The 12760-nt window shown below is 43.1% G+C and overlaps 1 protein-coding gene across 1 annotated transcript; it reads left to right on the top strand.

The window, feature by feature from the left end:
* Positions 1-44: 44 nt before the first annotated feature.
* NSRP1 (nuclear speckle splicing regulatory protein 1) lies at positions 45-11278 on the top strand. Its single transcript, XM_052688577.1, has 7 exons — positions 45-284; positions 1118-1205; positions 6346-6402; positions 6526-6657; positions 7106-7313; positions 7949-8057; positions 9654-11278. The coding sequence occupies exons 1-7, from the start codon at positions 265-267 to the stop codon at positions 10681-10683; spliced, it is 1644 nt and encodes a 547-aa protein (XP_052544537.1). The 5' UTR covers positions 45-264; the 3' UTR covers positions 10684-11278.
* The last annotated feature ends 1482 nt before the right edge of the window (positions 11279-12760 follow it).

Genomic DNA, 12760 nt, shown 5'->3' with positions numbered 1-12760 from the left:
GGGTGGGGGAGGGGCGCGGGGACGCGCGCGCTGCAGATCGCTGCCTATCCGCAGCGGCATTTTCGCCACTCGCCATTCCGCTGTTACAAAATTCATCTGCTAGCTCTGTGCCTTTCCGCTCGCTCTCCGCGACCCTTCTGGAGCAAAAAGCGAGATCGGCGCGGCGGGAGCGCCCAGAGAGAGGGAAGTGGAAAGCAGCAGAGACAGGAGGAATCTGCGGCCGCGGAGCAGCAGGCGGCTGTGCCCAGCGGCTGCCGGGACAAGATGGCGGCTCTAAGCAAGCAGTGAGTGCGGGCCGCGGCGGGGTGGCGGTAACCGAGGGGCGCCATGGGGTCGCCGCCGAGGACGGGCACGAGCCGGGTCCCGCCCCACCTCCGGCCGGGGATGGCGCTACCGGAGCGCTCGGTCGTCCCAGTCGGTGTTTGTTGGCGGGTAGCGGCTTCGCCGCGTTGGCCTGAACGTAAAACTCGTAAAACTGTGTTCCTTATAAAGTAAAAAAACCCACAAAAACTATACGTGGGAAGGGGCGGGGGGCGGCTGCGAAGGCGCTGAGGGAATTTTTAACTCCAACGAAGCAGAATCCCTTCAGGATTCGCACAGAAACCGCCGTGCTCCCGGCGCGGCCCAACCGCCACCTCAGAACTGGGCTGCCCCACCTCAGAACTGGGCCGTGAGCTGAATGCAGGGCCTGGCTGATTGTTTGCCTTGTGATGTGATGTGAGCTGGCTGATTGCCCCAGCTGCACCTGTACGTTGGTAGTGCACGTTGCTGTCCAAAAGTGTGTCTACAGAGCATTGGGTGTGGGTCGGTCCTTTGGGAGTTAAAATTGTTTCTTCTTTCCCTGAGGAAGGAAGAAAGAAAAATCATTTAAGAAAGTATTTGTGGCCTAATTTAGGAAGATGGGTAGTTTTATCCCTAAATTTTGTGTGGAAAAAGGCTGATGGTGGCAGTGGGAGAAGCTGGCAGGCTGTGCTGCCATCAGCACTGCCCTGAGCTGTGCTCTATACATTGTAGTGCTGCTCATCTTCTGTTTCTAGAGTTGTAAATAGCAGAGCTCTGTTTTGAAACCTGCTATGTGTACATAGCATGAAAATTGATTTTCAGCATTCTTCCCTAGGTATGGGCTTATTATGCCCAAGAAATTGCAGCAGAAGAATCTGGCTTCTAACAAGCTCTCAGTGTTTGCAGATGACTCTGATGATGAGGTCAGTTCAACAGTTTTCTTCTGATACTTGCACTGTGTTCTGTAAGTGATTTGCTTACTGCCCTAATGTGCGCATCTGCTCATGGCCGTGGTACTGAGAGACAATCATTTGGATGTGGATGATACGTAGCTCTCAAAGCACTCAATTCTGCTAATAAGAGATAACACTGTGTGCAGGATTTCAGTGACCACAAGCTTTGTTGGTGCTCGGAGGTGTATGACTCCACTGCATGACATTCATAGTGTTCTTTTATGTACTCTTTATTTGCTTTTGAAATGTTAGAATGAAAATATAAACTTTCTGCTTGTTCCAGTAGAGGGGGCTGCACTCTAAAAATTACACTTCAGGATGGAGTGCTCTGTGGGATGCACCCAAGAACTGGCTCAGCATTTAGGCTGTTTGGGTGCTTACAGATAGCCCTGATCTTAAACAGAAGTTTTGAAGAATTTAAAGGCAGTAGCTTTGTAGTCTATGGGTAAAGGGTAGGAACTCAGAGCTGTGGAGGTGATTTGTCTCTATATGGATAAGTGCTAAGGTTGCAACTTCTTTCTCTGTTTCTGGAGATGAGGCTGCAGTTTACTGGCTAGTATCAATCAGAAATTGTCTGTGATAGTTTGATCATAATGTCATTACGTGTGTGTTATACTTTATTTTTTACCCAAAGCCCAGAAAACATTGTTTTGATTGTGTAGTTGCAAAGAACAGTGCTAATTAAGCATCAAATAATATTTGTCAGTTGCTAATTCCTATAACCAAACATCGTAAATGTTTTTTTATTGAACTGGTAGCTCTTATGTTTTGTGACAATAAGCCCAAATCTAACAATTGCCAACCTCTGGGAGAGGCTGAATCCCATCTGCTGCTGCTGAGGGCGTTGGAGCTGCCTTTGTACAGTGCAGGAGAGGGCTGAGGGCTTCCCAGTGATATCCAGTCAGCCTCGAATGTGAAACTGCAGCTTGTAGGAAGTGCAGAGGATGTGAACATGTCTGACATGCCATCTCTCACCTCACCCAGCTGCATCCTCAGCACCGTGTGGAGGTGTTCCTCTGCTTCAGCTCATAGCTGCCAGCTTGGCTCTAAGGAGAGGCTTTCCTCTGAGCACAGCTAATAGGGACGATAGGATGCACTGCCCTCCGGGGCAGCAGTACTTTCCTTTCTGTGGCAGTTTGGGATTTGGTGTCTTTCTGTACATCCAGGAATGAGCTTCAGATGATGGGTTGTCATGATACCTCAGATGGTAGGGCTGGAAACCCTCCTGGCTGGGAGGTGACTTGTTTTTCACTTCTGTGTTTTCTCTTTTTAATTTTCGGAGTAAAATGAATGATAACAATTACAATAACAGTAATAGTAGCAGTGTATGGTGCTGCCAGCTAACTTGTACGTAAAAAATCCTTGATCTGTTCTATCAGAAAAGCTGACATTCACTACCAGCCTGTTATAAAGACTCTTAAAAGTTGTCCTGTGCATTGGTGTGGTACATTCCCAGCAAAATGTAATAATCTCATAACTGCCTTTATCAAAAAAGGATCACTTTTAAAAAAAGCAAAATTACTTTATTAGTTCAATAATAATTTCAGAGCTTTCAAGATAAGGAGCTGCATTTGGGAGGGGTTTCATTTCCTGTCTGCTGGCTTATCACTCAGAACTACATCTCAAACGTCTGGAGATTATGTATTTTTAACTGAACTCTAATAAAGTTTGTGCTGGGAAATCTGCACACCTGACTTGGGCTGTGATTATATGTGAGATACCAAACTTTTGCCTCCTTTTTTTTTTTAATGTTATGTGTGTATTTTATTAAGGCTTTGCCTGTACCTTTGCTGCAGGAGTTTAAAATGTGACTGTGGCAAAGTACATCAGTGGGCGTTAGCCAGCAATGAAGATGTTCTTGGGTTAGTTCATAGCAAGCAGAACATCTTGGATGGAAATCTTCTTGAGATATTTTTGATCAGTGTTGAATGGGACAACTGAAGCAGGTGGTTGCAGTTCTTCCTGGCTGCCCTGGTTCTGAGTTATTTGCCTTCATAAGCAGGGGTTGTTACTGTCTTTAGATATGGAGGGAAGGTGGTCAACCTGCGGAGAGCCTTTAGTGGAGAGCAGGTGATGCATCAGCAAAGGGAGATGTGAGAAATGAGCTTTCATTGTGGTTTGCTGCTGCTTGTGGTCTGTTCATTTTCTCCACAAACATCACCCCCTTGTTCACATGCTGTATCTCACATTACCCCCTTATTCACGTTGTGTCTCAAGAAGCAGTGGTCACTTCCCCCGTGCGCTGCTCTGCGCTCTGTTCTTCATTTACCATTTAGCTGGGAGTATCTCTGGAAGTTGAGACTCATTTTGCAGCATTAAAATGTCTGTTTATTGAACTAGAATCACCTGCACCGTACCAAGCAACCTTCAGAACTGATCTGTTGCTTCAGGATGGCAGTGTAGATAAAAACCAAAATGCACACAGATTGCATTGGGTGCTCAGTGCAGGGGGACATGGTGGTGGCAGTGGGGATGTTCTGTGAGTGTTGGCTGGTGGGGGGCTGGCTTGTTTTAGTGACCCCCCCAAAAGAGAGGAGGAGCATTGGAGCAAACATAAAGAAACTGGAACTGAAAAGAAAACTGCATTGGGTTGTAAACCCATTTTTGTTCTTGCTTACAGTTCCTTTCCAAAAAAGCCCAAAAATGCAATGTCTGGGAAAAAAAAAAAGCTGAGTAGTGATAAGAACTGGGGTTCATGCAGCACAAGAGCAAACAGACTGAGGGGCTGTGGCAGAGATCCCTGAGCAAAGTGGAGAAGTGAGTGTGGAGGAAGCATGGAAAAGCAAAAATGATCCAGAGAAAGTAAAGCAGGTTTGCTGTTTCTCATAATATGAGCAGCAGAACATATCATGGAATGAACTGGTTTCATGGAAACAAAAGGAAGTTGTTTTTGTCCAGACAGTGTGTGATGCAGATGTGGAACCCATCGCCACGGGACGCTGCGGTGCGGCCAGAGCTATAAATGGGCTCAGAAATGGATGAGTCAAACAAAGGGATGCTCGTGGTGTCCAACAGTGGCCCAGGTGCATCCTCCTGTGCAGGAAATCTTCTGCTATGGGTTGCTGGAAGCTGGGAGTGTGTGCCAAGGAGATTGACTGCCATATGGACTTATTTTTCATGTTCTTTTTTCTCTAAGAAATGGGAGAGAACAGTGAGAGTGCTCATAGACTGAGGCCCTTTGTTCTATTTGTTGTCTTTTTGTTCCCATCAGAGCTTTCTGCCCTGGCCTTGTAGGGCAGGTAGACTTCAGAGTCTCGTTTTGAAGTTTGTTTGTTTGCATGTGTGCTTTTACAGGAGAGGGTTAAAGTATCTTTTCCTTCCAGCAGATATTAAAACTACAAGCTTTGTGCTTTGGAAGAATAGCTTGAGTGCAGTACGAGTGTGAGACAGATCGCCGAGCTTATAGGCCTTTAATAAATGGGCAGTTGATAAGTAAAAACAATACAAAAGAACAGGAAGTTCTCATCTATCAGAGCTCAGGGCACAACAGGAAATTGTCAGCCATAAACCTTTAGGGAAGGTGTTTGTTGTAAACTTGCTGCCATTCGAGGCAAACATATCGCAGGTGGGCTTCCTTACAGGCGTGTGTGCAATAATGAGATTGTCTGTTACTGCTGCCTTTGTGTCTGCAGATCAACTCGTTCATCTCACGTGGGCAGACAGGGAAAACAGTCTATGCAATATTTCTGGTCACCAGATATTTTGGTGTTCTGTAAATACAGCTGCAGGGTCTGGTCTGTCTTCAGTGGAGTCTGTGCTTTCTGTTGTCTGCATGCAGAGACTCCTTAGGGCTCAGTACTGTCCTGTGCTGCAAATGTGAGCATCCCAGAACCATTGGAGAGCAGGGGCTGGAGCTGGGTGAGCATCACACTCCCATCTGCCCCAAACCTTCATGGCAGACACAAGGAAACAAGCCCTTTCATTTATAGTGAATGTACTTAATAAACAGCACTGCCTACTGGTTGAGGAAAGAGATGTGCGGGCCAGTTCAGCACTAATTGAAAGACAAAACTGACTAAAACTCAGGGTTGGTTTGTTCATGTGCTTATAGAAATTGTGGTGATGAGAAAACGTTTTTAGTAGCAGATATGTTTTTTTTTTAGGGAGGATTAATGCTGCTGTTTTCCAGCATATTAATGCTGAGCAGCTAAACGTGAGTGCTTGAAGTACGTGCTGCTCCCATCAGCAGCATTCTTGCTGTTAAAAGTACAGAACCAATGATACTGATCAACTCAGAGTCTTGCCAAATCCTTTCGGGTGTTTGGTTCTTGCTCTGAATGCTGTTCTCATTCTGCTGTCAGTAAGAGTGCCTGCTCAGCACTGCTGCTTCTCTGAGCCAATATGTGCAAGTGTGTTCTGAGCAGCACTGAACTGTCACAGACTATTGGAAATACAATTATAACATCACTGAGAAGATTCATCCTTCTGTATTCTGCAGTATAAATATGTGAGAACATTAAAATGATTTTGATGCATAAATTGGCAGGAGGGTATAACTCCAAGTTTGGTTCATTTGGTTGGGGGGGGGGGGGGTTCTGTGTTTTACTTTTATTCTAGCAACGACTAAAAGAAGTTTAGGGTTGATGAGAATGTGCAGGGCAATCATCCTGCCTTAGGAATTTGTTTCAGCATTGGCTGTAGCTGGCCTTGGCTAGAAGTCTGGCTGCTGATGTGCCAGCTCCTCACACCACCAGGCTGACCCGTGCTGCTGTGGGGGACAGGTCGTCTTCCTGACTTTTTGGTGGTGGTTGGAGAATGGTGTTGGGACAGAACAGTTTCCACAGATCTCTGGGTGCTTCTTAACTGAGACCGCTTGTTTTGTGAAATGACATTGAATTGTTTGTGGCTTTTGAGGCAAACTGGTTGTTAAAACTGTGTTCTTAAATCCATCACCACTTTTATGCAAGACCTGTGTGTTGAAGTGCTGCAGTACTTTGCCCAGGAAAGAGGCAGATCCACTGTGTGCCTGTGAATGAATTTCTAGTTGTTCTTGCTTGCAGACAAATAGTATTGAAGTGAGAGACTCCCTAATAGAAAGAAACTGCTTATATATAGTTGTGAGCTGTGTCAATGTGATTAATTTTGTTTCTGCAATCTTTTCTTCTTGCAGCCATCCGTTGGTGAAAGTCTTCAGAAAGAGGCATTGAAGAAGCAGGCAATGAAGCAGGTGAGGTGCAACAAAGGATCTTCGTGCCTGTGGCAGATTGGGAAATTACTGCCTTTAATTTCATGCTTCATTCTTGTGTCAGCTCCCACCCCACATGCTTTGTTTTATTTTGTCTTGATTTAGACAAAGTTGGAAATTCAGAAGGCTTTGTCAGAAGATGCTACAGTATATGAATATGACAGTATCTATGATGAGATGCAGCAGAAGAAGAAAGAAAGTAGTGCCAGGCTATTATCAGGGAGAGACGAAAAAAAGGTCAGTGCTGGAAAATGTGTTCTCTGTGTCTGAGCTCTGTCTTATCTGTGCTTGGAGTAACTTTAACTGCTTAACTTTTAAGCTTTGCTGAATGGATTCTGTAATGGGGCATACGAGTTTTGTGCTCAAATGCTGTTACCTAAGGTAGTAATGTGCGACTGTGGTAGAGTTCAGTCAGTCAGATACTTCAGAGTCCTTGATCCAGTGGTTCTCTGGAAGCAGACTGTAAGTTTCCCACCTCGCTTACAATATATGGCATATTTTTCTGTATTTGTTAATCTCCCTAAAAGGGAATTACAGTTTATATAAGATTGTTGTCAGTGTAAGAATGCGTTGGACTAGTTTCTGTTAGAAACTCCCTTCAACATCTCCAACAGTCCCAAATTGTGTTTTCTTAGTCACCTTAATTATCTCTCAGCATCATACCTTTTTTTCCTTTCTCTTTTAGCCCAGATACATCCACAATATCCTCAAAGCAGCTGAGATTAGGAAGAAGGAACAAGAAAAAAGAATGGAAAGAAAAATTCAGAAAGAGCGTGAAATGGAGGGAGGAGAATTTGCTGACAAAGAGGCTTTTGTGACTTCAGCCTATAAGAAGAAGCTGCAAGAGAGGGCTGAGGAGGAGGAAAGAGAAAGAAGAGAGGCAGCTCTGGAGGGTGAGACTAACAGTGAAGCAGCAGAATTCCACCTAGAAGTATGACCTTGTATTGACAGACAGTACTGTCATCCAGTCTTTCTGTGAGCCTTGGTACGGTTTAAATATCAAAGAGGAGCAGATGGCAGATACTGAATTGGATCCCACTTCCCATCTGTTATTTTGCCTTGTACAGGTTACTGAAGGAACACGGGAAGCTCCTCCATTTGTGTGTTGGGGTTTTAATTTTTGAGAAAGTGTCAGTTTTTGAAGGAAGACTTGTAAGCCTGGGGTACAGTGATGCTCACACTCTCTAATTTCACGTGTTACGTAGGATCTATTGAACAGTCATTGAAATAGGACTTAGAATTCACAGCAGAATAACAAACAAGGTAGAATTGGTTGAGGTGTAACCTTGCATTTTCAGCATCTAGAGCAAGATAATTCAGGTTGGAGTGGACCTCTGAAGGCCATCTGTGTCAGTCTGCTGTTTCAAGCATGGCCTACAATGAAGTCAGATCACTTTGTTCAGAGCTCATTCCAGTTCAGGCTAAAAACCTCTTGGGATGAAGATAGCATTCTTGTTGCTGTCTTTACCACTTGTGTCTTGTGAGTATTTACAGCACAGTAAATCTAACCTTGCTTTTTTCCCCTTAGCATACCTGGATGTGACCAAACAGAAGGACCTCAGTGGGTTCTACAGACATCTCTTAAACCAGAGGGTAGGGGAAGAAGAGGTGCCAAAGTGCAGCTTCCGTGAAGCCAGGTATGATGCGGTTCGGAAGGGCTTCAGATATAAAACAGCTTCTGCTTGGATGTGGTTCCAGACTTATGGAAATACTGCAAGAATTAGACAGGGAATGCTATAACACACTGGTTGGGTGATTAGTTGGTACAGATGCTTAATTGAGTTATTTGGAAAATGTCCAGTGATCATCAGTGGTATAGATGATAAGACAAAAAAACTTGGAGGACAAGTTAAAAAGTGTCAGCAGACTGTCATGCTTGTAATAGTTCATGTTATGCTTACCTGTATTTACTTTGGTTTGCATAATATTTTGCAATCTGCATTAAATTGCGTGTGTTGGATCACGAGGAAGGCGAAAGGTAACATAATGGGCAGAGAAGCAAATCAAAGAGAAATGACTTTGGTATTAACATCTGGAAAAAACATGGAACAATGACTTTATACTCATTCCACATTTGCAGGTTCATGAAAAATAAACAAATTCAGTGCTAATGCTGTGGTAAAAGGAAATGAATCAAATAAACTGTGAATGTTCAGATGGAGAATTTTAAGATCTTAATATATACACAGTCCAAGGCAAAGTAATGAGATGAGGCTGAGTTATTTATGTAGCTGAGATGGTGAAATCCTGTCCTGTAGATGAATATGTTGAAGGGGATATGTGTTCATTATATGCAACAAATGACCATTTATAACAGTTAATTCAGGTTAAAATTCATTTGGGATGGTCTTCAGACCTCAATCTCACTGAGTAAGTGTTTGCTATCACAAAGAAAATGCAGCTTTCATAAAAGCTGTACTGAATCTGAGAGTGGGTTAGAAAGAAAGTCCTTACATGAAGAATGTGCTCACAGTTAAGTTACTTGGCTGTGTGAAATAAAGGAATTGTAGGTTGTTTGCTATAAGGATATGCCACACACTGGAAATAATAGGTGGTGTGCTGATCCATCAGAATTTACCACAGATTGTTGTAGCTGGTTAGGAGAGCTTGTGTGTAATGGAACATGTATTTCCTTACCAGTCAGGAAAGTGTGACTGAGCATAACCTGTTCTGCCTAGTGCCAAAATTTGTCCTTCATGGATCATCTTTTTTATGTACAAATCTATGAGCTGCTAAAAGGAACTGATTTTTGTTAAGCTGCAAGAATGACATCTTCAGAACTACTGGATTAAAAATCTACTTACAGAAGCTATGTTCCTGCCTCTATCATTGAAACATCCAACCTGCTTCTCCTCTGAGTGACTATCTGATAAGAATAGGGGAAAAAACAGAGGAAAAAATGTGTCGCTTGCCAGAAAGCTCAAACAAGAATGCAAATCTCTGTTCTGTTCCTTAGATAGAGACTGCAGATATTAACCTTACTCACTCTTTTAGATAAATCCATCAACTTGCATTCACCAATGAACTAGATGCAGATCTTTCATAGAAATGGTTTATGCTAGATTCCTGGAACCTGAGCACCAAATAGATTTGCTGCCGTAGACTTTTTCAGCTGCATCTTTTGTTTACAGTCCTGTTGAAGTCCTGATCAGAAGTCAACCTATAGAGAAGTCTGAGATTTCTGGCTGTGTAATGTTTTTTTTTCCTCTTCTTTTTTAACATAAAAAATGTAGGATAAAGGAAGATAAATCTGACAGTTGTTATGATGAATCCAGCCAAAGGAGCAAAGGCCCATATGAAAGACAAAGGCTCAAACCTTCTGCTAAAGAAGAAGATAATCCAGATGCTGATACTGACTTAGAAAGTGATAGTAATGATGAGAAGAGACATAAATCTGTTAAAGTGAGTTTGAAAAAGAAGAAAAGGAGAGCCTCCTCTGAGAGCAGCGAGGAGGAGACTAAACGTCACAAGAGCCAGAGGCATTCCAGGTCACCGAGTTCGTCCAGTGCGGAGGAAGAGCTGCGCACAAAAGACCAGACAAACCATGTTACAAAGAAGGGAGAGGGCAGACCAAGCAGAAAGGGCTGTGATGAACAATGCAGGGGAAAAGACTATCAGAGAAGTAGGACCCATGAAAAGGATCACCAGAAGGAAAAGGAAGAGCGACACAGATATGGGGATCACACTGGTAAAGACTATTACAGGAGAAGGGAAGAGCAAGATGATAAACAAAGGGAGAAGGAAAGAAAAGAGAGGGAGGGGCATGGTAGAGAATGGAGGAAGGCAAAGGAGAGAGAGGAGAAGTGTTCGGAAAAGGAACGAGAAAAAGAAAGAATAAGAAGTGGTAAAGATAGATCCAGTGACAGAGAGAAGGAAAGAGGGGAGAAATGCAGAGAGAAGGAAGATCGTTCAAAGGAGAGGAGAGAGAAAGCTAGTAGTGATGAAAAATACAGGGACAGGAGGGAAAGCAGTCCTGCAGCTTTAGAAAACGATGACACTGATCTGGAAAAGGAGAGAAAGGGAAGAGAGAGAGAGGTGGATGAGAAGAAAAGCTCCAGCTCTGGGAATTTGTCTGGGCAGAAACGTAAGGATGGAGAAGGGGAGAAAGAGGAGAAAGAACAGACACAAAAACCAGCTGAGAGCATGAGCAAATTTGCCAAACGGAGCAATGAAGAGACTGTCATGTCAGCAAGGGACCGGTACTTGGCAAGGCAGATGGCACGTGTTGGTGCTAAATCTTACATTGAGAAAGAAGAAGATTAATGTCACTGTAGTGGACAAAAACTCTTGGTTTCTCAACCAAGAGGAAAATCCGCTGCTTCATGGACGTTTGTACAGAAGAGCTTCCTATTTATTTTTAGGTTTCATAAAATACATTTTATGTGCTATAGTAGAAAGCCCATATCTTTTGAAATGGATTCATTGATCACTTGATGCACACCCTCCATCAGTTTGTGCAGTCAAAGTATTAAATTTGTCTAAATCAGTCCAGCTTTGTCTTCAGTATTTTTCATCTGAAGATTCTGGGGAGTTATAGGAATACTGAACAGCTCAGGTGAGAATGCTCCCACAGGCAGCTCCTATCCTCTGCAGTTGGATCAGAATGAACTCCTAAGCTCTTAATGCTTTGAGAGTCTCAGGCCTTACCAAGAGTTATCAGCACCCAGCAATGCTCTCAAAAATCATAAACACCTGTAAAAGAGGGGAAAATGGCAACGGAACAGCCTGGAAAACAATCCCTGTATGTAACGTGGTGTTTTGTAAGCTAATGCATATTGACATATGGATTTTGTAAATACGTTTGGGTTTAGTTTTAGGGACCTGATGTACAGAAATAAAGTGCAAGGTACATACTGTGTCCAACGTGTGGGTCATTTTGAATGCTGTTATATAGGTAATAATGTCATCTTTTTTTTGTGTGTGAAATAAGGTATTTCAGACTTTTCTCATGTATTGCATTCATGTCTGCTTGTTCTGGAGGTAGTATTTTAGGTATGTCCATCTGTCCATCCATAAGCAAGAAGTTATCTTTGCACTATAACTTGGTAAGTAGGATATCTGACAACAGTCACAGTTCATAGGTTGTGTTCTTAATGCTTTTCACAATGTTCTTTTTTCCTGTTGTTATTTGTGTGGTGGCAATGCTAAGTCATGTCTTGAACCAGTAATTGAGCACCTGGTGGGAGGGCAGGGCCAACCCAGGGGAGCTCAGGTGCAAGCAATTCACCTGAGTGACCAGAAGGGATAAAGCCAGGATCCACCCCTTCCCAGACCTCATGTAAGGGCTGGCAGGGGAGGTGAGGCATCTTGTTGGAGATCCCTGCCTACCTGAGGCCTTCCAGAGGTAAGCAGCTCTTCATTTTTGCATCTGTGGCTGCTCCTGTTCCTGTGCGGTATTTGAAGATGTTGGACTGGTGTCTTTTTTTCTCCTCCAGATCACTTCAACTTATTTTATTTTCCAATAAACTTCTGATGTAGTAATTCTTCTAAAAACTTCTGTGGTGCTTTCACAAATATAATTTTCATAGCACAGATCTTATAAGTTGGTCATTTCCTGCTTTTTGGGAGACTTGAAATGTGTTAGGAAAGCACATGGTGTGATTCACTTCACTACAGCAGTTTGTAGTAGGAAGAACAGCTGAGTCATTTGTACTTTTGTAGCATAGTTTTGGTAAATGCTGCCAAAACTCCTGGGCTCCTTTCTGACACGTCATAAAGTATATTTCTCAGAATAGAACCAATTGGATTTTTTTCTGATCTTCTACCCTTTCTTTGTGATATAGGAAAAGAAATACAGTGTTTGGTTTCCTTTTTCTGTTTCTCTTCAAAACCATCTTTCCTGTCAGCAGGTGTTCAGTAGTGAGAACAGAGACAGTCTTTATTTTCTTAATCTCAAAGTCAAAGTGTAGACAGAGTTTGAGTTCTTGAGATGTTCTGTGTGCGCTGTCATCATCAGTCAGCTCTGGTATTTTCTCTAATATTTTGTTCAGCAAACTTGGTGATCTGAGTTAAAATGTCAGTGCAAACTTTAAATGCAGTTAAAGACCTGAAGTGGAACAAGCTTTATACTTGCTTTAGTCGGGTAGCTAGGCTCTTAGACCGAGTGTAGATGATTTTTGATACTCTGTCTAAACAAACGTCATGTTGGTTCTGCTGTTGGAATAGAATGAAAGTGGAGCATTTCACAGTAGATGGGGTTCAGAGAGCAAACAAAATACTCTGCTTTTTGTCAGAGGCCGTGCTGATGTAGTAAATTGGACTGCTCATCCTGGAACTGTTATCTTTGCTCTAATGAAAAGAGACCTATTGCAGGCCAGCGTGAAACTCCCCATAAGAGAGA

The sequence above is a fragment of the Tympanuchus pallidicinctus genome, unplaced genomic scaffold (genome assembly GCF_026119805.1).
Source record: "Tympanuchus pallidicinctus isolate F22 unplaced genomic scaffold, pur_lepc_1.0 scaffold24, whole genome shotgun sequence".
NCBI lineage: Eukaryota > Metazoa > Chordata > Aves > Galliformes > Phasianidae > Tympanuchus > Tympanuchus pallidicinctus.
The sequence above is the reverse complement of the archived record's forward strand: the minus strand, read 5'-3'. Positions and strand labels throughout refer to the sequence as shown.

What these genes read in the sequence shown, in the direction of transcription:
- NSRP1 (XM_052688577.1), top strand. Translation starts at nt 265, where the DNA reads ATGGCGGCTCTAAGCAAGCA. An exon ending in AGAAGCAGGCAATGAAGCAG is followed by an intron (nt 6,403 to 6,525) that starts GTGAGGTGCAAC and finishes GTCTTGATTTAG; the next exon opens with ACAAAGTTGGAAATTCAGAA. An exon ending in CAGGGAGAGACGAAAAAAAG is followed by an intron (nt 6,658 to 7,105) that starts GTCAGTGCTGGA and finishes TTTCTCTTTTAG; the next exon opens with CCCAGATACATCCACAATAT.